This window comes from Hippocampus bargibanti, linkage group LG03, assembly GCF_051943395.1.
Source record: "Hippocampus bargibanti isolate YZ-2025 linkage group LG03, ASM5194339v1, whole genome shotgun sequence".
Taxonomy (NCBI): domain Eukaryota; kingdom Metazoa; phylum Chordata; class Actinopteri; order Syngnathiformes; family Syngnathidae; genus Hippocampus; species Hippocampus bargibanti.
Window position 1 is genome coordinate 18,138,655 of NC_142736.1, and position 24,819 is coordinate 18,163,473.

A 24,819-nucleotide genomic window follows, 5' to 3' on the forward strand; every position below is an offset into this window, starting at 1 on the left:
AGACAGTGGCGTTTAGGTGGTTCAATTCCCTGACATGTTTCGGCGTGTACTTCAGCCTTCATCAGTGTGACACGCCATGTCAGGTAATTGAACCTCCTAAACCGCCACTGTCTGTAATAAAAGAATCTGTTTTAAATTATGCAGGAGTTAATTCTTTTCAAATTACTGACCAATTTAAAACCTTGAAAATTAATTACTCTCCACAACATAGTTCTACAAATTATGACACTGGCCCAGGTGGCAGAAGGAGCAGCATAATGTTCATTGAATTGAAGCAAAAAAAAGTTTGTTACATTTAACTGGAGTTCATTCTCAAGAGGAAAAATATTTGAATCACAGAACAAATTCAACAAATATTTCCTGGCATCCTTGCAGTTCAGTTACAATCCACTTGTATTGCGTCAGATGGAACATGATTGAAAAAAAAAATGAAACGTGTCCCAGTTACTGCCACAGTTTTACAGTACAGAAGTAGAGTAATTAGCTTAAGGTAACAGGATCAATGTGATGCACGGAAGTAGTTGTAGCTTTTATTGACTGTATTCATTTTACGCGAGGGATTTTTTCTTTTGTTCTCTGCAATGTCCACTTCACATTAGTTTGTTTTGCAGTGAAAGGAGCCACCTCTTAAAAAAACACTGCAGTCGACTATCTCCTGAGCCCCTTCAACAACATAATGAAGATTTCCTGCCTGCGCCGTTGCAGCCGATACAATTTGGAGTGCTCGGCCCACTGCTCTGTCCTAACAAGAGTATACAGTTGTTTGGGGTGACCTGCAGACTGTAAATTAATGTAGACACAAAAATAGTCAAGTGGCGGTGCCAGTTTCAAGGATTTTTATATATAGGCGGAGGGCAGTAGCAAGAACTACTACTGCAGAACTTTTTTTAAATATTTATGTACATGTAAAATGCCAGTCAAAATTGTAAGTTTATTTTTTGACTGGGCCGAAAACAAAGATAACAAGAGTGTTTCAAAAAGCCCTGATAAGACGGTGGAAAATTTTCTGACTCAATCAGTACAATTCCTGAAGGGTTACAACCTAATTCTAATAAACCTTACTACCAGGGATTGCTTCCTTACGCTGGACAACTACTTCTCTGCATTGCAAAGCAGCCGCAAGGTCAGATTCCGAGTCATTAGACTGCCTTTCACTGGTGCATAAATCACAGAGCGTGCAAGTAATAAGGAAGTTTACCTGATAAAAAGTATTCTAAATGCAATCCAGGAGTCATGTGGCTGGAGAGAAATGCCTTGGGCATGTTCCTGTAATTCATGGTCTCACATTAACTCTCATTTTATGGCTAATTCTTCACTTCAAGTCGAACCACTGCTTTCCCTTCAAAGACTTTCCATGCAGAGATTATGATGATGAATAGCATTTATTCCACCAATACTGTTACAGAATCTCTAAGTGACATTTCAACCTATATTTCATCGCATTATGCTGCTGATCTAAAAACCGGTAATAATAAAGGTATTAATCGTCTTCTATTAGCTCTGCGACTTAGCTTTTTGCTGCTTCATTATGATTTTCCTCAATGGGAATTCATCCAAAACATGATCTGGTCAAAGGAAATACCCAGATCATCATAAAGTGCCACTGTTGAACAGTATGTGCTGTTACCTGCACTTCAGACAATAATATTAGTAATCAATTCTTCAGCGCTCAGGCAATGAGATTCTTTATCGCTCATTTGGCGTTTTATGACCTGGTTAATCGTTAAGCAATGCCTTTGTGATGGAGCAAGGACATAGTTGACGACACCCGTCGTTCGGTTTTCTGAGGGTTGATCCCGAGAGTTAGCCAATAGTCGAAATAGCTGGGATATGATCCCAGGATGGACGGTATAAAGGTGAGCCATCGAAGATGACTCGAGTCTGTATATAAGAAGGAGCTCTTAGAAGACGCTTGACTCAAGAGTATATATGTCGATTAACAAGTTGTCAGAGGGCTCTTTTTTTCAAAATCATTCTTGGATGCCTGAAGACATCAATCCCACGCAGGTGTCGTACCCTTGAATCTTTAAACCCGAAAAGATCCTTCAGCATTCCTGATGGAGAAGGTCAAGTCAAACTGTGGGGAGCACGTTAACCTCGCTTATGATTCCACTCTGGATGGGCCGCCGGTCTACGAGAATGACGACGATCACCGGACAGTCCGGCCCTCAGTGGTCAGCGCCTTCGGTCATGACACTTTAGATCGTGTACCCAACATCGACTTCTATCGTAATGCGGGGAGTGTGAGTGGTCACCGGGCGGTGCGGCCATCGCTGCAGGAGTTGCATGATGTCTTTCAAAAGGTGAGTCATCAATCTGTGCTTTCTTTCTTTTTCTTTTTTGCAAGTATGTGCCATTTACATTGATAAGAGAATCGATGAGAAGGTTTCTTCAGCCGTCATCTGTACAAAATTTGTACAGATGACGGCTGAAGAAACCTTCTCATCGATGGACCACTCCTGTACGACTGAGAGCTTACACAGACGTATTGATAAGATAATCCGTTTTCTGACATTTATTTTGGAAATGATGTTGAGGTCCTGACAGAAAAACAGGGGTCAAAAAAGTAGTCACACTGGCAATGTGACTGCATTCCCCCCCCCCCCCCCCCCCCCCCCCCCCAAAAAAAAAAAAAAGTCAAAATATTGACTCTGATTGGAATGGTCACTTTAACCTGATACATCGCACCCTAGTTTATAGAAACTCTTGTCAAACGCGCTTCAGATTAAAGTAAAAACTCAACAACTTTTTCTCTTGTTTTTTTTATTCTTCATCATATCTCCTTCACTCTCATTCCGTGGGGAACTACTTTGATTTTAGTTAAAAGTATTCTCTAAAAACCTCTCCAAGTAGACATGTCAAAATGAGAACTGTGAGCAGAAGATTGGGCGATGGATTTCTTTAATCAAAGATGTTCTTTTTCATCAAGGATTTTAGATGTGGGTGCCAATAGACAGATTGCCCTCCTGTTAAAAAAAACCCTTGTAAAAGTAGAATCATGGATTCAAGTCCTTAATGATTTAAAGTGAGAGGAAAAATGTACCAACAGGTAAATTCTCCACACACAAAATAATGTTATTATCGTACCTCATGTAAAATCACTATACTGGCTAACAATACATGTTTGCATTTTTGTGAACATTTAACTCACTACCAAAAATATGCTCAATTAGCTCACGGGGGAAAAATACGTTATCTAAACCTTTTTTTCCAATTAAATTACAGATTATTCAAATCCAGAGGCACGAGGTAGTCTGTGAATTCTCTTCAACAAGACCATCTAGCCATGGATCTTGCTTCTCTGAATATTTTGACGATTGGAACAGTTCATTACTGTACCATAGTTTGGTATCTTCTACCTCTTTAACAATGTAAGACCAACTTTTTACTTAAATTTACGGGAAAAAAATATTTTTTTTAATTCTATGGACTCGATCAGGTCGATCTGTTCATTGTGCTCAAGATTGGCATGTTTTGAAGTCGAGGAACTTTTATTTTGTTGTTGAGAAAACTCAAGAGGTCTTGCTCCTTGAGCTGTATGGCCGCACTTGTCCAGAGCCATTTCCCTCTCCGGCTCACCCAACCAAATTTTCCACTTCGTCATGAATTGCTCCCTGGTACAGTTTGTGTTTTTCCATGCTGCTATTTTTTTCAGCCATATAAAACTCCCAGATTACAATTGATCAATATATATAACAGCAGTTCACTTAACCTCTCTATCTAGTTTCCTTTTTTTCCATGTCTTGTGTTGTCATCTAAGAGGTTGGGGAAAAATGTAATCATCTTATTTTGCCCAAGTAAGTTTTTATGTTGTAGGGAGTAGTAAAAGTCAAATAAATAAATGCTGTCATACTTTAATAAAGTTCAGACATCTGTAACATGTACTGAAGTTCAGTAAATATGTAGTTATCTCCTCTCACTAGTGTACATCACGATTCATGTATTCAGTTGAAATACTTGTAGAAAAAAAAAAACATGTTGCTGAAGGCTGTCCTTCATTTAAGTGTTTGACACGCTTAAGACGTTTATTGCTTCTTTTATTTGACCTTTATCACATTTTCTATTGCGAAATAGATTTAGTTTTATAGGGTTGACTATATTAGCCTTTGAGGCCTTTTTTCAGGACTTCTCTTTTAAACTTCAAATGAAAGCAAAAACATCAGTCAACAAAAAAATTGCACTAGCAGTTCACTAATGGATAAACAGCCTATACATAAAGTTTTGAACTGTTCAAAATCAAAATTGCACAGGGTGCAATTTACCACATTGAAAAGGACACTGAGACAACAAAATTAAATGCACGAGTGAGGTAAGACTAAACAAGATGCTGGGGAGTCATTTGATGCTCTTCATGTTTTTGTGTGTCTTGTGTGTCTTGTTTTTCTGTTTCTTCTCAAGGGCACGCATACACAGCCGTGTAATCGATTGGCAAATGATTGATCAATCTTGGTCCTGACAAAAACATGCACTTTCACTTTTTACTAGCAGACCCCATGAAGATTTAAATAGACCAACTCTGCTCTAACGTCTTTCCAACAGAACGGAGCCATCTCTGTTCCCGACACGGTGGAGGATGACTGTGAAGGGAGCGACGGCACCCCCTCGGATGATGTGGAGTCTGCCGTTCACCTTGACAGTATCAAAGGAGCTGTCAAGTTTGGCTGGATTAGGGGTGTCCTTGTAAGTTAGGGTGTTGTAGAACAGGTCACCATTGCTTTATAGAAGCAGAGTATATGGAAAATGAATGGAACGTTTATTTAATATCCTATTAGTTTGCCGAACTGCTCATGCATTTTTTACACTACTGCATGACAATTCTGCAAACTGGTAGAATGACTACGTCTTATCAAGGATCAAGGTTTCTCTCCACTACGACCAAACACTAGAGTCAGACATTTATTAGCATTATTGCAAAAAATGGGGATGACTAGAGCCCGGGAGTTGAATAGATGTTACCAGTGAGGCTTAACTGTGTACTTGCTATTGTAGTTGTACAATTAACGACATCATAAATTTATACCTGTGATTCGCTGGTAACCGCTTCAGGGTGTTCCCCTGCTTGACAACAGTTGTGATGGTTCCAGCACCCCCGCCATGACCCTTGTGAGGATAAAGCGGATTGGAAAATGGATGGATGGATAAAATAATACTGGTTATTATCTAAGATTTCATTGCGACAGGTAGAACTAATAGCACAGAGTATAGTTTTGCTTCACTAGTATCGTAGACGTATTTGTGACCCTGTTATGCTTCTGGGTGAAAATGTCATGTGGCATCTTCAAGGAGGGCTTCTCTCAGACCAGCAAACAAATGCATTTGGAAATGACACACTATCTGTTTGATTTGTCTTATGATGATAGATTAAGCACCTCACCCATCACATTTGTGGTCCACAGGTGAGATGCATGCTGAACATTTGGGGAGTCATGTTGTTCATCCGCCTGTCTTGGGTGTTTGGACAGGCTGGCTGGGGTGAGTTAGTGACACTGCACACAATGCGACCAGTTCATCATCTCCTGATTGAAATTTAGTGATGTATGTTGATTTTGCTATTGGCCTACATACCCGTGCTTGTGGTAGAGTAGCTATTGTATAAAAGCAATGAAGGGAGTGACTCATCACAAGAAAATGTCAACATGTTTCGTAAAAAATACAAAAGAAAACTTAGATGGAATTAAATTTAACACATATATTTTTTGAGAACTAGAAAGATTGAATTTACAAACGGCTATGATCAGGTTTGTCCCGCTGATGATCAAATGAACCATAGAAATAATAATACACGAGTTGATTGTAATAGTAAGACATGTTTGTGTTTTACCCAAATGTTCAGCTTTGAACTTCACAAGCTTGAACTGAGACAAGTAAAGCTATTTTCCCAGCCCCGGGGCCTACGGAATGATCTAATAAAATACAGAAACAAGAATATGAGGGCTATATTCACGTTTGTACTGAATACAGAAAAAGCAGAGGGACCGGGGGCAGAGTGTTGATCAACTCCAGCTTTTGTTCTAAGACTGAAGCAGTAGCCAAATCAATTGGCGATAACTTATAGCCTCAGTTTCTTTGGGACTGTATGCAAAGGTGACTGTGGATTGATTTTTGAAAACAAAGAGCTTGACAAGAATGTTATGGCTGTTGTATGTGTCCACCTGAAAATAATGATTTGTGCATATTTCAGGCTTGGGAATAGTGGTTATTGCTCTTAGTTGTGTGGTCACAACAATCACCGGCCTTTCTATGTCAGCCATTTGCACTAATGGTGTGGTCAGGGGAGGTAAGTCAAAACACTCCACAAATAATCAACTGCATTTAGATGATTTATCTCCTCTGTGGGCAATTTGCAGGAGGGGCATACTACCTGATATCTCGCAGTTTGGGACCAGAGTTTGGTGGTTCCATCGGCCTCATATTCGCCTTTGCTAATGCCGTGGCTGTAGCCATGTATGTTGTTGGATTTGCTGAGACTGTTGTGGATTTACTCAAGGTAATGTGAAAACGCTGCTGGTCAATGGCCAATTGTTGAATTTAATGAGACAAGCATTCTTAGATATTAATAAATCGCTACTCCCGGAGTAAACAAGGCAGTGTTTGATTCAGTCTATCCAAGCTGTCTTCGGGCAGTAGGCGATTGCCAGCAAATCGCGGGGCACACAGAAACAAACTAGAAAACGCACATCCAGTTATGAATATGATTCAAATAGTTCTGAAGAGGAAAGCATACATGTTCGCAATCGATTAAAGAATTTATTCCTTGTCATTTTGAGGCATCTCGACTGCAGAAAAGAGGCACAAAATGGCGACCTACTGTGGCCACCTCCGTTTACACAGGCTGATAAATTCCTTATATGGAGCTTGGAGGCCCTCTTCTGGCAGCTTTTGGGTGCAACACAAGGTTTTCTGACCAAACCAGTACAGCAAAATACATTGATGTGATGGAAGGACTGCTACAATGTCTTTTTTCGGTCTGGGGCTTTCCTTTAGTGACGTCATGTATGGACTCGTCACCAACTCAAAAACAAGACTTCCTGAATATTCAGTCTTAAAACGTAAAATATAGATATATGCGGTGGAATCTTATTAAAATATGCTAAGTAGAAGTCATTTGAAGCCATTTTACAAATTATGGACACAACTTGTACGGAGACGTCGGTTGTCCTGCATGGTTGGCACAAAAACAGGGCCACAAGATTAAAACAAATTAGCACAGTCACAAAATACAAGGATCAGTTTAGACACCAAGACTTTTCTCGTAAATGACTACTCAACTCAATAGTACCGTCCCAAATCAGTTATTTCCAAACGCAAGATTAGCAATGCTGAGCATGACCTTTTCTCACATTCCAAACATACGCTTCGCTGTTCTCAACCACTGCCATTCACAGGGTGTTTATTCGTCATTGCTATGGTTTAAAAATGGGAATTCCACAAAGAAGTTGTGAAATAATACAAGCGCACAAAAACTAACTGCTAATGTAGCTCATATGTGACATGATTGTGTTCTCTCGTTTCAGGAGCATGATGTACTCATGGTGGATCCATTAAATGACATTAGAATCGTTGGCGTAATCACAGTGGTGCTGCTATTAGGTATATCTGTAGCCGGAATGGAATGGGAAGCCAAGGTTAGCATCACGTTGAATATTTTGTTTGAAAACCTTTAGACGTAATGTGGCAATATTTAGGTGTTTCATTGCAAGAATTTCAACCAAATCCTGTTGCCGCCCACAGGCTCAGATAGTTTTACTCATCATCCTCCTAGCAGCTATCGTGAATGTATTTGTGGGTACCTTCATTCCTCCCACAGACGACAAGAAATCCAAGGGGGTGTTTAATTATGACGGTAAGAAAGCTTTTCTACAGACTTGTCAGCATGTACAATTTAAGCAGATACTCTTCAGTGGTACACTGAGATATACAGTATATTTTTTGTGCTTGTGTATTTCATTTAATGAAGAAAATTGCACTCCACAATTTTGTAATTTGTAAAAACAAACAAAAAACAGAGCAATAGTATCATTAAATACAATTTAGATAATTTAAAAGTTTGTGCATCATGATGTAATGCTGCATTTTTGATTCACTGCTCCTTCTGGTGTGCATTTCTTGGACAGGGGAGGTCAGTATAATAGAGTTATGCTGTTTCAAACGTAGACGAATACTTTCACGACTACTGTAAACATAGATATGAACATAAATAGGAGATGCTCCTTTTGAACAAGGAAACTGCCAGCAAGGATACTGGAAACAAACAGATAGTGGCATGCTGTGCATTTGGTTGCGTATAAAACTGTACAATTACAACAAGTGTACGGGGAATAATCTTTCCCAAGTTGCAATACTTTGGGGAATTTTTGTCCCAGATGTTCTGTGTCAATGGTACACGTTTTGGCATTGACAAAATGTAAAGTATCATTGAAATCACTTGAGAATTGTGTGCAGCATGACATAATTTCAATTTTAATGCATTGCAAACATGCATGGCAGGCAGATTGACCACTCCAAATTGTCCCTAGGTGTGAGTGTGAGAGTGACTGTTGTATGTCTTTGTGTGCCCTGCGATTGGCTGGCAACCAATTCAGGGTGTCCCCCGCCTCGTGCCCGAAGACAGCTGAGATAGGCTCCAGCAACCCCCGCGACCCTAATGAGGAATAAGCGGTACGGAAAATGAGATGAGATGAGATGCATTGCCTTTGATGGGAACATTGCCGCTGAAAACATGGCTGCCACAAAGGCATGAAGTTAGTGAAGCTGCTGCAGCACACAAGTGTATTTCATCGTGACAATAGGTGACTCAGTAAGATGCTATACTATTTGTTATTTTTTATCGAGGAACAGAATGAAGAAGCTAGTTAACTTTAAAGTAGTACAAGGCCTTTCCTAAGTCAAATCTTTGGCTGTTTTAAATACACAATGTTAAGTTATGTTTATTTTATATACTGTGTTGTTTATTTTACATATTGTTTGACAGTAAACTTCAATTGGGAGTGGCAGTGAAGTCTTTTTTGATTACTTAAATTGAGTTCACTGCCACCATACTGTGCTCGTAAGTGAGGTTTGCGCTCAAAATTAATGCATGATAATGGCTCAAAAATCTCCTAACTTGGGTGACTCATATCTCAAGCCCATGTGTATTTATTCCAAGATTGTTTGTGTAAGCTCTCAGTCGTACAGGAGTGGTCCATCGATGAAACGGTTTCTTCAGCCGTCATCTGTATTTCTTTGAAGGTGTCGGACGTTTCGCTTCTTATCTAAGATGCTTCTTCAGCGAACTAAAGTCTTACTGGTAGTATAGGCCCTATATACATATATCCCTACTGTCCAGACATGGCGGTGCCGGCCACTGCTATGATAGGTCCCTGCTCTCAGGTTGGGGGGAGCAGAGGTAGTCCTCCATGCAGCTCCACTGATAGCCTCTATTGTCCTGACTGACAACTGGCCTGATTGTCCATTTGGCCCTGGTATCACCTCATCAGCATGACTAATCCTATGTTGCCTAAAGAATCTATTGTACGAACAATCCAAATTGAACCTCACCCCACCATTACGGTTAAGGGAAGGATTTTGCTGTTTTATGAAAATAGCTTCTTTTACTCCCCTTTCAAACCATCTAATTTCTTTCGCTAAGATTTTAACCTCATTGTCGTCAAATGAGTGGTTGCTAGCTTTTAGGTGCATATGTACTGCCGATTGAGGCCCACTAGTATTATCCCTGTGATGTTGATAAAGTCTTTTTTTGAGAATGTATTTAGTCTCCCTTATGTATTGCTCTTTACAATTTTCATTTTTACAATGTATTGTATAAACTACATTACTTTCTGGATGCACTAATTTTTGCCTTAAAGTGTTTATCGGTTTGAAATAAGTAGGAATTTTGTGTTGCCAAAGGACTCTTTGTAGTTTTTCAGAAACTCCTGCAATGTAAGGTACTGCTACTCCTCTCCTTTTAGTATCTTCAGAATTTTTGGTTTCATTCCCTATTCTTACCTTTTGACATTTGTTATCACAAGATCATATTTGCTGTAATTTTCTCCTTCTTTTTCTTCACAGCAAATATATTTTTAGAGAATTTTCCACCGGATTTCAGGCAAGGAGAATCATTCTTTTCGGTGTTTTCCATATTTTTCCCCGCTGCAACTGGAATCTTGGCTGGAGCTAACATTTCCGGCGACTTAAAGGTAACTTTTCCCTCACAACCAAATGGACATTCCCCAAGATATGTTATCTTCTTTTGGAATCATTTATTGTCACTGTCAAGCCTACAAATGTGAAATCGGCCAATGAATATTTGTGATCCTTTCCAGGATCCCCAAGAAGCAATTCCTAAAGGCACCTTATTAGCAATTCTTATCACTGGTATTACCTACTTGGGTGTGGCCCTTTGTGTTTGTAAGTACAACTTTACATAAAAGTAACAAAACAACAACATCAAATGTAATTAAAGATGCATAGGTGACCGCTCGGTGCATAAACTAAATCCATTTCTTGACAGTTCATACTACAATTTTGCTTTTGATTCAATTTTTCCATATGAGAAATGAAATAAAGGGTTTTTTTTTCCGTTTTTTTTTCCAATTCTCTGGTCAGCTGCCAGCGTTGTACGTGATGCAACAGGAAACATAACTGACCTCATTACTCCCGGTGTTTCTTGTGGAGGATCAGCGCTTGCGGCCTGTGAGCTTGGCTACAATTTTTCTTCCTGTGCAGTGGAAACATGCAAATTTGGTGCAATGAACAGCTTCCAAGTAAAAAAAAAATCACATTCAGTGTCAGTCTTGCATACTGTATGAGGGTTCCAATTAGGTGCTGTCTTTAATAATGTGTGTGTCAGGTGATGACTCTGGTGTCGGGCTTCGGACCCCTGATCATTGCTGGAACTTTTTCAGCCACGCTCTCATCCGCACTGGCTTCTCTTGTTAGTGCACCTAAAGTCTTCCAGGTAAGATATCTTCAAAACATTTACTCAATATAGGACTACAGTCACTTGAAATGAGGGATGTGGCTTTGGAGTTTTTCAGTAAGCCAACTCCCCTTGAAGGTAAAACATCATATTTCCATGCTTTCATTTCTTTCACTGTTCAGCGGAGGCCCAACAACAATAATATGTCCAAACCACATTACACCTTAGGCTGAACATCAACATATTATCTCAGGTTCATTGCCCCCCACCCCCAAAAAGGATTTTGGAGGCTTGTAGGGCACACAATACAATATTCAGATGAAATTACAGTACATTTAGTGTGTGTTAGAGGAAACAGGGCCCATCATTCGTGTGCATAAACAAGAGATAGTGGACCTCAAAGTGAGCAAATCTTCAAAAGAAGCTTCAAGCTATTTGCCACTACCATTTAAAGGATAACCGACGTCACTTTTTTGTTTTTTAACTGACACCAGAAAAACGTTTTATAGCATCTAAAATACCCAAAACACGCAGTATGATATTTTTAGTCAAATGCAAAACAGCAATAAAAATGACTTAAAGTGTCCAAAATCTGCAAAAAATTGAGCTGTGAATTGGGCATTTTCAGAAAGTCCCTAGTTCGTGACGTCACGCCAAGATGTCTTGCATTGCTTGTGAATCAAAACAATGGCTTCAGATTCGGAGAATATGCTTTCTTGTTACACATCCAGTGATGAATATGATTCAAATAGTTCTTAAGAGGAAAGCATACATGTTTGCAATTGATTAAAGAATTTATTTGTGCCATTTTGAGGCAACATTGGGGGAAAATCTCTCACCCAAAAAAAGAGGCACAAAATGGCGAGCTCCTGTGGCCACCTCCGTTTCCAAAGGCTGATAAAATCCTTATATGGCGCTTGGACACCCTCTTCTGGCCTTCTGGCGGCTTTTGGGTGCAACACGAGGTCCCCAGACCAAACAAGTCCAGCAAAATACATTGACGTGATGGAAGGACCGCAACAATGCGTCTTTTTTACGGTTAAGGGCGGACCTTTAATGACGTCATGTACGGACTCGTCACCAACTCAAAAACAAGACTTCCTGAATATTCAGCGTGAGTCTTAAAACGTTAAATATAGCTATATGCGGTGGAATCTTATTAAAATACGCTCAGCTCCATTTGAAGCCATTTTACAAATTATGGACACAACTTGTCCGGAGACGTCAGTTGTCCTTTAAGGATTGTTGTCAAACTAAAGATAAAGAACAAATACACCAATTACTATAACCAAGAACAAATCTTGACGTTCAGTTTAATTTTTGGATCAATTTGTTCTTATTAAACAATATTATAGACTGCTGTTTCCGTTTTTACAAAATAATCATTTTGAAATGTTTGGGGGAGTGAAACTGAATTAATTACCAGCACTAGCGTTTTCATTCATCTCAATCATATAAAACAATTTGAGATACACGTTTTAAGTTGCAAATGTAGTCATGGAATGAATTAAAATTATCAAGGCACCATTGCGTATAATTTATATTGTGGGATTTGACAACTTTAGTCAAGTACTTTACTGCCCTTGACCCATCATTTTGATCTGTTCCTCAGGCACTGTGTAAAGACAACATCTACAAGGCACTGCACTTCTTTGCCAAAGGACACGGCAAGAACGACGAGCCAATCCGTGGTTACATCCTCACATTTATCATTTCTGTGGCCTTCATTCTTATCGGTCTGTTCAGTTGTCATCATGTTTTTTTTTTTACTTTCCATGCAGTCACTACAACTAAACATATCGTTATTCAGCAGTCTTTAAAATTGAAATTGTTTTATGAATGTTTTTCCGATGTGTATATGTTTTTGTCTCCGTAGGGAATCTCAATACCATTGCGCCCATCATTTCAAACTTCTTCTTGGCCTCTTATGCGCTCATCAATTTCTCCTGTTTCCATGCGTCCTACGCAAAGTCCCCAGGTGAGTGTCAAATGTGTTTTAAAACAAAGGAAGTACATGCTTCTAACTCAATTAGACTGCACAAACTCCACGCGAATACTAGATTATTTCTGACGGCCAGTTCACGAAAAAGAAAAAAGAAAAAGCAGAAATTTTGAATATTGAAATATATGTGGTTAAAATTGTTACATTGAAGGTATATTGAATGAGAGCCATATAAATCAATGTTTGCTAACCTTTTGTTAATGAAGTTATTTTACACTGCTGGAATCTCACAGTACGCGGGTTAATTCTGTCCCCTCAGCGGTCTGTTGGGAGAGAATTTAACCCTGTTTTCCCTGTCATAGTACATGAAACATGATTTGTAGTATTGTAAACAAATATTATTTTTCAGACTAGGAACAAGATATTCTCCACTTTCCAATATTCTACGGTCCGTGTTTAGTTATGAAATAGTCATTGATGAGACCCTGCCGTGTCGTAAGTTTGTGCGCCGAATCTCTGTTCAAGCAGTTTTTATCAACCTCTCTCCCAAATTCTGCACTAATTTTGGTTGATCTTCTTTGCAAATTTCTGCCCTAAACGACCGGAACACTGCAACAAACAATAAACCTCACTTTATTAATTCCAATATCATTCTACTGTATAAAATGTTAGTGAGGGATACAGTAAATATCACCTGTTAGTACCAAGTGTTCTGCAGTTTTACTTTTTATTTAATTTATTTATGTATTTATGTATTTATTTATTTGTCTATTTATTTATTTTATCACTTTAAATTTCTGTCTCACCTAACTGATAACATTGCTCACATTTCAACAGGCTGGCGACCAGCATACAAATACTACAATATGTGGTTGTCCCTGCTGGGGGCTCTTCTTTGCTGTGCCGTTATGTTTGTTATCAATTGGTGGGCAGCACTGCTCACTTACGGTATCGAGATCCTCCTCTACATTTATGTCACTGTCAAGAAGCCAGGTTAGCTGTTTGTGTGCATGGCAAACTTATTTTGCCCTTTGACCTCTGACTTCTGCTATTATAACACTTACCCATCATGATCTGCTCCAGACGTGAACTGGGGCTCATCTACTCAAGCTGTAACATTCGTCAGTGCGGTCAGCAATGCTCTGTCTCTAACCGGAGTAGAAGATCATGTCAAGAACTTCAGGTAAAAATAATGTATAAGACTATGCTTCTAAGCAGTAGGATGCATTTGTTACATGGGCGTTGAGAACAATTTTCAAATTTGATGACCAGTCATTAAAGAATCTGTCCCATTGTTAATCGAGTTGAAGTTTCATAGACCATCAATAATAATTCTCAAGGGAATGGGAAGCTTAGATGAGCATAACAACCCATAGATAGGAGAATTTAATCGGACAAACTCCCACGAAAAACGACACACAGCCTCCAGCAATACAGAACGATACATCATTGCCTCAAATGCACTGCAGATGATCTCACGTGTGTCATAATTTGTCCTCACTAGTTAGACAATGACATGTTACCAATGAGGCAAAATGTGCAAAAACAGTTACTACATGGTTGATCAGTGTAGTTTCAAAGAGAAGCCATTTCAGAACACTCCGACTGTCATATCGGCGTAAAACATTACCATGGGCTGAAAGAAAACCAATTCAATGGAAATGATTCACATGAACCACAGAGTCGCAAATTTCAATATGTGCCCATTATTTGAAATAAACAAGTGTTTGCTTACTTGGATGTTTACTTCAGGCCTCAGATCTTGGCACTGACAGGGGCCACTCGCACCAGGCCAGCTCTGCTCGACCTGGCTCACTCTTTTACAAAGAACTATGGACTCTGTCTCACCTGTGAAGTGTTTGTGGTAAAGTCACATTCTCGGATCTTATTGTTGTAAAATGCAGAGATTTGTGTAGATCACCAAAGACAATTTGTGTCCACTTAACATGTCCAGGGTCCAAGAGTAGAGGCCCTGGCAGAAATGAACACTAGCGTGGAGAAGAATCAGCAATGGCTGAAGAAGACGAAACGTAAAGCATTTTACACTGCCGTAGCATTTGATAAATTTCGGGAAGGAGTGGAAACACTGCTGCAGGTCAGTATAATAAGGTGACACAAAAAAAACTGACCCAGAAAAATCCATTTTGTTAATGTATAACTGGAGGATGAAATGACACATAGCAGATGCCATTTTTATTGACCATTCTTGTCCCTCAGAGATACAAAGCGTATCTATGGTTATGCTCTGGAGGAGCTGTCAAGATGAGTTAATGAGAAGCAGGAACATAATCTTATGGCTTCCACTATCACACCTCAGATAAGGCTTTTCATTGTCAGGATTTCTGACTTCAAACAGTGCGCCACGTTAAAAGCTAGAATTGATTAACACTGTTTTAGATGAGGACCGCGACCGAGCGAGACACAGATTGATCTGCTTTTAACTTGTGGATATAAAACGGCCCGACCACACACTTTCTTTGGGGAACCAGACACTTTTTGGTCCTTTTGTTTATTTTCAAGTAATGTGGTCTCGTATGTTTACGGGAAAGTTGGGCTCTCTGGCATGAGCCCGATTCAATACTCGATGCCTGGATGCACGGGTTATGATTTGACTCAAAATATTTTTTAAGGGAGCAATGGTTTGCCTCAATTCATTTGAGTTTGGGAGTGATGCACAATTGATGTGGTGTGGCAAAAATGTGATAGTGACCATTCCAGTGTGCGTGTCCCCTTTCATTTAGTCAATCGGGTCAGTCACCGGCTCTCACATGACTGAACAATGGACAATCAACAAAAGTTGGATGAAAAATACCACAAGTTTTTTTTTCAACATAATTGAATTACAGGTGGATATGTTGAACAATTCATAATTGACCCAAGAGACTGCAGGTCTGAAAGATGAAATACAAAACCTCTCTTTCCAGTATTTTTGGTGTCATGTTTGGTCCACAAATTGAGTGCACATGTGGTCAAAGTTCAGGTCCGCTGAGCTAATGCACGTCTATTTGTTGACATGTTGACAGGCCTCGGGTCTTGGCCGCATGAAGCCCAACACACTAATGATAGGCTTCAAAAGAAACTGGAAGACTTCAAGTTCAGAAGCAGTCCAAAGTTATGTGGGAGTTCTGCAGTAAGTTATTAATGTAATAAATCCTCACATAACTCCCTCCTGATTGTTTTGAATAAATAATTTTTTTTTTAACTTGCATTAAACTCTTATTTTTCCTGACAGCGATGCCTTTGACTTTGAATGCGGCACAGTGATCTTGAGGATGAACCAGGGACTTGATGTTTCTCATATTGTTGAAGCAGAAGGTCAGTAAAATAGGATGTTGGAGTGCCCTTGAGGACGATGTACTCATAATAAGAATAACCAAGTTTGCTGCTTACTAGCTAGATAGCAATTAGTATGTAGTATGTAGTATTAGTAACATGTATCTATCTATATATCAGAGCATGAAGTGTATTATTGTAAATGTAGCTTGCAGCAGTGGGGAATAGCACTCCCATAATATGGCATCGTGGCCCTTTGCAGTTCAATAAAATGAAACTATATATGGCAAAAACAACATTATGTACTAGGCGGCCCGGTAGTCCTCCGGTTTCCTCCCACATTCCAAAAACATGCATGGCAGGCAGACTGAAGACTCCAAATTGTCCCTAGGTGTGAGTGTGGGAGTGACTGTTGTTTGTCCTTGTGTGCCCTGCGATTGGCTGACAACCAATTCAGGGTGTCCCCCGCCTCGTGCCCGAAGACAGCTGGGATTGGCTCCAGCACCCCCCGCGACCCTAATGAGGAAGAAGCGGTACGGAAATGGATGGATGGAAGATTATGTACTACATAAATGTACCGTCAATGTTTTCTTCAGAGGAAATGCTGAAATCAGCAAAAGAGCAACAGGCGCTGGAGAGTGATTTCATGTCAAATGGAGTCAAAGCTAAAGGATTGTTCAGGAAGTCCAGAAAATCCTCTCAGCAAGTGCTCACCACCCGAGGTAAGGTTTAATGCACTCTGTTCACAAAGACCATATCAAGTGATAAATCCGTAAAAACACCACTTTAAATCTCCCGTTTTGGCTTCGAAGAGCATTTGCCAAATGGAAGCAATGCTTTTCTGTTTTGATTTGGAAACGTCTCCAAAGTTCCATTAAGATATCAGTGAACAGTGATTTGTATAATCCAATATTTGTTCCAGCATCTATATACTCAAATCCTTCTCAAAAAGGTGTGATGTGATGCAAGGGATGGAGGGAAGGGCGGGGGTATTCTGGGGCGCGTGGGACCTTGAAAACATTTTTTACAGAATAAATTGTAATTGCATATCCATTACAATAAGTGGTAATAGCGCGTGCATTTGTTTATTTGCTCTTATTTCAGGCAAAGTAATCCACTTCATATATTTTCTGGTGCAAAGTCGGGTGCCAAATGCGATCTTGTTCCTGGGTAGGGCTGGGGGACGGGGGTAAATAATTGAGAAGCATGACTATACATAGTGTCCTTGAGAGTTTTGAAAGACGCTTAGAAATTAATTGTATTATTATTATTATTATTATTATTGACACATAGATTGGCAACCACAGAGCTGCATCTTTCTATGATGACAAGCAGGGATGGAACCAAGTAGAAATATTTTACTGTATTTATTTATACACTGTATGTCGATATTCACACGTTTCTTTCATTCAACTTTCCAAAGATATATCGGCTTATTTTGACAACAGAACTTTTTTCAACTTCCTTGGCTGACAATGATTTGAAGAAGACTTAAAGGACAACTGACGCCTCCGGACAAGTTGTGTCCATAATTTGTAAAATCACTTCAAATGACTTCGACTGAGTGTATTTTACAAAGATTCCACCGCATATTGCTGTATTTTACATTTTAAGACGCGCGCTGAATATTAAGGAAGTCTTGTTTTTGAGTTGGTGACGATCCCTACCGTGACGTCATGTCACGGTAGGGATGCATTTTGGGTACTGAAAACTTCGTGTTGACCCATGTTGATGGCGAAATTAGAAGGAAAACATAAATAACGCGATGGGCAATCGTGTGTTGCACCAAGACTACTATTTGATAGCAGCTGACACACATTCCCAGCAGACAAATCAGCCCATTTCCAACGGAGGTTGGGTGCCATCTGCCTCAAAATGACAACGGAAGGACTTCTTTAATTAATTGCAAACATTTATGCTTTCCTCTTCAGAACTATTTGAATCATATTCATAACTGGATGAGTAACAAGAAAGCATCGTCTCCAAATCTGAAGCCATTGTTTTGATTCTCGAGCAAGGCAAGACGTCTTGTGTGACGTCACGAACAAAGGGGCGGGACCTTTATGAGGTCATTTTGAAGTAGTTTTTGATACACTTTAAGTCATTTTATTGGTGTTTTTCATTTGACTAAAAATGTCAGCCTGCGTGTTTTGGGTATTTTAGATGCTATAAAACGTTTTTCAGTCAGTGAGGAAACAAAAAATGGTGTCGGTTGTCCTTTAAACTAAGAGTCATAAAGTCAACCGCAGTTGATTGCTTCACATTCTGGCATCCAAAAATTCTCCAAAATAAAAGATGTACCAAATTTTCCAGTGTATAATGCGCACCGGAGTATAAGGTGCACCCCCAATGAATGGTGTATTTTCAAACCGTTTTTCATATATAAGGCACACCTTCAATGAATGAAAAAGGTTTTCCAAATATAATATATCAATGCATAAAAGTTTTCCAAATAAGTACAGTAGAGGCTGGGGTCATATGCACTACTTCTCGAGGGGGAAATTGAGTCTGTGGCTGCTGACAGTAATTGCAAGACCTGTTGTGGCTCAATATGACTTCACTTATAAGGATCACCTGCATATAAGGCACAGCGTCATCTTTTGAAGAAAATCAAGGTTTTTGGGTGCACCTTATACACCGTAAAATATAGTAATGTACTTTTACAGTTGCTGTGTTTACACTTGTACTAAAGTACAACGCGCGTGTACACTTGTCACTTGTGATGACAAGTGTCTTGTTTTTATCTAATCATCATCCCATCTCTGTGGAATTACATTAGATGTAAAGGATGTGTCTCCCTGCTTTCCTGCTCTGTCTTCCTACTGCGCATTCACTCTGCGATTTATAATGCCTCCTCACGTCAAACTCTCATACCTCCAATCGTATGTCTCCCCCACAGTGTCGGTATGCGGCCCCCCGCCGCCACAGGTTGCCAAGATGAATGAGAAGTTGGTGCAGGCCAGTGCTCAGTTTAAGACCAAACAGCCCAAAGGAACACTTGACGTGTGGTGGCTCTTTGACGATGGAGGTAAATGACGCCTGTGTTGTTTATTCTTTCAGTTAATAAAGAGATCAAGAACATTTGCAGCAGTCTTGCAGGTGCAAATCGTATCACTTGAGGACAACAAATTAGAAGCACTTCAGAATCAGAATCAGAATCAGAATACCTTTATTCGTCCCGCAATGGGGAAATTTGCTTCACGTCTTATCATATCAGAGTTAACTAGATTCCTAATGGACAAGTGTGAAAAATGGGCAACTTTTAATTTAGCTTTTTTCCACCCGTATTTAATGAATTTTGCATTCTGACAAAAGTATACAAAGATGCCTGATTGCGTGAGAAGAATCAATATGAATATGTAGGCTCAAAATTGACACCAAAACTTGATGGCGCAGTGCCCAGAGACAGTTTGTGGCGTTATTATTATTGCAAGTTATTGCAAAGTAATAATAAATGTCTTTCAAACACCACGGTGAGGTTATTACAACATTGCCAAATTTGAAGTATATACTGAAGATGAGGCTTCACAATCTTGAGAAAGCAAGCTTGCTTCTGAATAATCTTTTTAACGCTGTTGCCGTGTCCGTTGAATGGATGAAACCAAGCTCCACTGAAAAATGGATACACCATTGCCTAGCATTTTGCTTACAATTAGACATGATTCCATTTAAACTGCCAAGATCAATCTGCTTAATGCCTCTGGCGTTGGGAGAATATCCCACCTGGGTCACCTTTGGGCTAATTTCTGCCATAACATGCCGGCTCTCACACACCCCATTCCGCCTTTTACACTCTTCCGCCTTTTCTTCAGAGCATATCCGTGAAAATTAGGAGGAGCTTTAAAGAGGCCAGGTTGGTGTGAAACCCTTAAAGGACAACCGACGTCTACGGACAAGTTGTGTCCATAATTTGTAAAATGGCTTCAAATGACTTCTACTGAGCGTATTTTACAAAGATTCCACCGCATATAGCTATATGTTACGTTCTAAGACTTGCGCTGAATATTCCGGAAGTCTTGTTTTTGAGTTGGTGACGAGTCCTCACCCTACTTCACTGAAGGAACGCCCCTGACCGAAAAAAAGGACACATTGTAGCAGTCCTTCCATCACGCCAATGCATTTTGCTGTATTTTGGTCTGAAAATGTCATGTAGGACCAAAAAGAGGCAGAAGAGGGCGACAAAGCTCCATGTAAGGAATTAATCAGCCTGTGGAAACGGAGGATTAATTACTTACACGGCTTTGTCGCCATGTACCTGCCTTTTTTGGGTGCGACATTTCCCACCCTGATGCCTCAAAATGACACGGAATAAATGCTTTAATCGATTGCAAACATGTATGCTTTCTTCTTCAGAACTATTTGAATCATATTCATAACTGGATGAGTAACAAGAAAGCATATTCTCCGAATCTGAAGCCATTGTTTTAATTCTAGAGCAAGGCAATACGTCTTACCGTGACACCACGCACATGGCGGCGGGACCTTCTGAAACTGGCCACTTCCGGTTTCAAATTGCAGTACTTTTTAGACACTTTAAGTCATTTTTATTGGTGTTTTGCATTTGACTACAATTCCGGGTATTTTAGATGCTATAAAACGTATTTCTGATGTCAGTTAGGGAACAAAAAAGTGACGTCAGTTGTCCTTTAAGGGCTATTGCAGTTGAAAGTTGCTCAACCTTTATAGAACCAAGGTACACATTGTATCACCATTACAGAAATCTCACGGCGCACGCATAAACAAGAAGTATCATCATTGAACTGCAAACTTCAAAATATAAATCATAATATTCTATACAATAAAAGCAACTAGTATTATTGTTTTTCCTGCCTTTTTCTCAGGTCTTACGCTGCTTCTGCCATACATCCTCACTACGAGGAAGAAGTGGAAAGATTGCAAAATGAGAATCTTCATTGCTGGGCAGCCCGGGCGCAGCGAACTGGATAAACAGGAGTGAGACGAATCAGCTAATTGTTTCATTACAAATTATAGTCCAGTGAGCATGAGTTTGATTAACTGTTGATTTGGTATGCTGAGGGCAATGGGATCAAATTTGATGAGCTGGGCGATGAATACACATCCAATTAACAGTTAATCGTGTGCCTTTTCTGTCTTGTAGGATGAAGTCGCTCCTACAGAAATTCAGAATTAATTGCACTGACATCATCGTCATCGATGACATACATGTCAAACCCCGTAACGAAAGGTATGTGTTGGAAAATCTCCTTGGTCCAATGTGGGACCAAGGTGCCTCATGTACATATTTGTATGGTCTCAGCTTAAAGAAGATGGAGGACATGATTGAACCTTTCCGCCTTCATGAAAGGACCAAAGAAAGCACGCAGGTTGAAGCCATGCGGAAAACACAGCCTTGGAAAATCACAGATGATGAGTTGGATGAATTTGAGGAGAAGGTAATTACATTGTCTTGATTTGGATCATTTGCGAGATTGAAAAGACCAACTGCGTTCACAAAATCATCTTCATTTGACATGCATTTCTACATTCTTCTGGAAATCTTGACAACCTTGACTGACTCATCACACTATACAAACTAAAGGAGGAACTTTTCAGAAAGACAGTGCATTTGTCCTTATGCTCTGACATAAAAATCCCGTAAATATTGTGGGAGTGTGTGAAAAAAAAACATTACAGGGTTCTGCCACACCGTCTTTTGAAATGAATCCGTTGACAACCAATGTTTAATTTATAATTAATAATAATAATAATAATAATAATAATAATAATAATAATAATAATAATAATAATAATAATAATAATAATAATAATAATACATTTAATTGTATATATATACAGTAAAGTCTCGTTATATCGATATTCAAGGGAGTCCGAAAAAATATCGATATAACCGGGACTATCGATATATCCGACCCTGTTTGCATGTAATTTTCTCCGTGCGTGCATAGAAATAGTATCGATATAACCGGGACTATCGATATATCCGATATCGATATAACGAGACTTTACTGTATATCTCATCTCATTTTCCGTACCGCTTATTCCTCATTAGGGTCGCGGTATATATATATATATATATATATATATATATATAAAAGGCAGAAAGCTTTTTAAGTGCATCAATGATTTCCTGAAAGTCATTAAGGACAGAAATCGCTTCTGATTCACAGACCAATCTTCAGGTTAGACTGAATGAGTTGCTTCAGGAGAACTCCAAATCAGCCAACCTGATTGTAGTGTAAGTTGAACGATTTTAGCACCATAATCACACAAAGTCACCTGTTAAAAAATCTGACTGAAAGTATCTGACACCCGTGCAGGAGCATGCCTATCGCACGAAAGGAAACCATCTCGGACTTCCTCTACATGGCCTGGTTGGACATTTTGACCAAAGACCTCCCACCCACCATCCTCATCAGAGGCAACCACAAGAGTGTCCTCACCTTCTACTCCTGAGGTCCTTGCCCACGAATGTGCTTGCTTGGAATGAATGCTACAGCTGACATAACGTCAGGTTCAAGGACCGCTCCAGCACCTTTAGATGCGAAGCAGGGGTTACTAATCAGCGAGAAGCAACCTCCATGTCACTACAAGGAAATACTTTTCCGACTCTTTCTTGGGTCACAATATCAATAATGGACACTTATTGATTGTTTCAAATGAAGAAGATGCACACATTGAACATCATGCAACCACAGTCAGATCCCTTCAAGTAAACTGTACATCATAGGTATCAAAGTCATGGTCCAAATCTGGCCTGCCACAGCATCTTATTCGGCCACGAAAGCAAATTCAATGATGCTTGCTAAAGTCTAAACCAAAATTTCATAACGTATTATTTCTACTTCAAATTTGATAACTAGTTATTCATAAATTTGGCGTGCGCTCTATTTGTAATAAGTGGAGGGGATCCCCAAATTCATAACGGCCCTCGAGAGGAAACTGTAACTACAATGTGGCCTGTGCCAAAAAATTAGTTTGACCTGCTTGCTGTACATGCAGGTACGGTGGACCTAGGATCTGTTACTGTGAAATAAATGTATATACTACTAATCCAACATCATTAATCTCTATTTTTGGCAATAAAACAACCTGTCAGCAATGATTTAAGAGCATGAACTGTGAGAACTGTGATAATAATAGGCAAACTTAGTTGTTTTTATATATAAATGGAAAATACTGTCCACCTCTACTTACGACCACGACCTCCAGACCCTATTTTTAAAATTTTAATTCTACGCCTGGCCCCGCAACGCGGTAACAGGTTGGCAACGTGTACGACAATTTTGACCAGCCAGCATCTCACTCTCGCACAGCAATCGACCGTGTGATGGCAGGGGGACGTTTATTCAACATTTTGAATGGATTTTGACTTACGACCATTTTGACTTACGACCGTTTGGTCGGAACGGAACATGGTCGTAAGTCAGATATTACCTGTATATCAATATCTATGTATTATATTACATTTTGGACAGCCGCTCCCATTTCAAGCTCAGATGACTGCAGACCTATATAACTTGGGAATTAACTTTTTTTTTTTTTTAAGAAGAGAGTCGAAGGTTTCGAACATATTATTGAATGTTGAGGTAGTGCTAAAACTCAATATTCTGTGGGTCCTACAATTTGAGTGAAAATGACAAAAATCCTGGCACCGCAGTGGACACATTTTCGCACATCATCTGGCACTGAATGAGTTAATATTGTTAAAAACAAAATAAAAGAACATTGACAGTTTCTGTGTCGCCTCTAATAATTATCCATGTAAATCGGTAAATCGTAGTTGACCTACGTCATTCTGAATGAACGAAAAATTGGAAACGCTTCACGATTGTGCGTGTCATCCTTGCGCAGGGAACCATGCTAATCTTCTCTGTATCGTTCCAATTTTAGTATGTGTGTTACTAATGCAACACAATTGTGGTTGGTGTCTGATTCTTATATATAGGCTTTCATGTGCGGACAAACTACAGGCGCGGTGTGAATTGTATGACTAGCACAACACATAACATACCAAACACCACCAATAATCTACGTTATCACGAAACATTAAGAGATTTAACATCTGCTAACAGACTTAGAAGGTGTACTGACTTTAACACGATCGCGTATAAGGACACAGAATACTTTTTGCCAAAGTCGAAAGGGTATGATGGGAAATATATTTAAATTATCATCCGGAAAACGGGTCCTCATTGGCCGTCCTCGACATGTGTTGAGTGTTGTCGACCGTGTGAGTGTTTGGAACGCTCTAATTGGCTGTAGTTTTAGAAAGACCAGAATTTGTTTATTACAGTTTAATACAATGTTTAAAAACAAACATAATTAATGTACATTTTTTCATCCTACAATACAGGTACTTATATTGTAACGTCCGGTGCTTGTGATTTGCATGTTTGGGGGCTGGGCTCGACGGGAGAGCATGACGTCGCGGCGAAAAGGGAGGACCCGACAACTAGTTCTCCGCGTGTTAGCTTCTGTAGCCCTCTCTTTTCTTTTAGTCATTGTACATCGTATCTAGTTTACCAGGGATTTCAGATTATGCAGAGACTATTACAAGTTATCTTGCAGTTGCTCAAATGCATTCTTTGTCATCCAGGGTTCATTATGAAAAGCACTCAGGAGTGAGAACCTGAGTAGAGAAGCCTAAGTTGTGCCACCAACAACGCCGGTATGAATGTGCTAACTACGTTTGCTTAATAAAAGCCTGACCAGCTGTGCCAGC

At 39.6% G+C, this 24,819-nt stretch overlaps 1 protein-coding gene and 1 non-coding gene across 3 annotated transcripts; one reads left to right on the top strand and one right to left on the bottom strand.

Annotated features, from left to right (window-relative positions):
• The first annotated feature begins 1,885 nt into the window (after positions 1-1,885).
• slc12a1 (solute carrier family 12 member 1) lies at positions 1,886-24,814 on the top strand. 2 transcript variants are annotated; one of them, XM_088992374.1, is made up of 26 exons: positions 1,888-2,303; positions 4,540-4,680; positions 5,397-5,472; positions 6,182-6,277; positions 6,348-6,487; positions 7,515-7,625; positions 7,732-7,843; positions 10,051-10,178; positions 10,305-10,389; positions 10,588-10,745; positions 10,832-10,939; positions 12,513-12,636; positions 12,777-12,878; positions 13,680-13,835; positions 13,926-14,025; positions 14,595-14,706; positions 14,797-14,937; positions 15,866-15,972; positions 16,075-16,157; positions 16,712-16,837; positions 19,015-19,143; positions 20,957-21,068; positions 21,235-21,321; positions 21,394-21,529; positions 22,265-22,332; positions 22,415-24,814. In XM_088992374.1, the coding sequence occupies exons 1-26, from the start codon at positions 2,058-2,060 to the stop codon at positions 22,548-22,550; spliced, it is 3,120 nt and encodes a 1,039-aa protein (XP_088848500.1). In that variant the 5' UTR covers positions 1,888-2,057; the 3' UTR covers positions 22,551-24,814. The 2 variants fall into 2 exon arrangements, with proteins under 2 accessions (XP_088848499.1, XP_088848500.1); XM_088992373.1 differs by having other exon boundaries at positions 1,886-2,303; positions 21,235-21,529.
• LOC148900559 (U6 spliceosomal RNA) lies at positions 23,904-24,010 on the bottom strand. The gene has a single exon (XR_016114597.1). It is a non-coding gene; the product is annotated as a U6 spliceosomal RNA (small nuclear RNA).
• Positions 24,815-24,819: the final 5 nt, after the last annotated feature.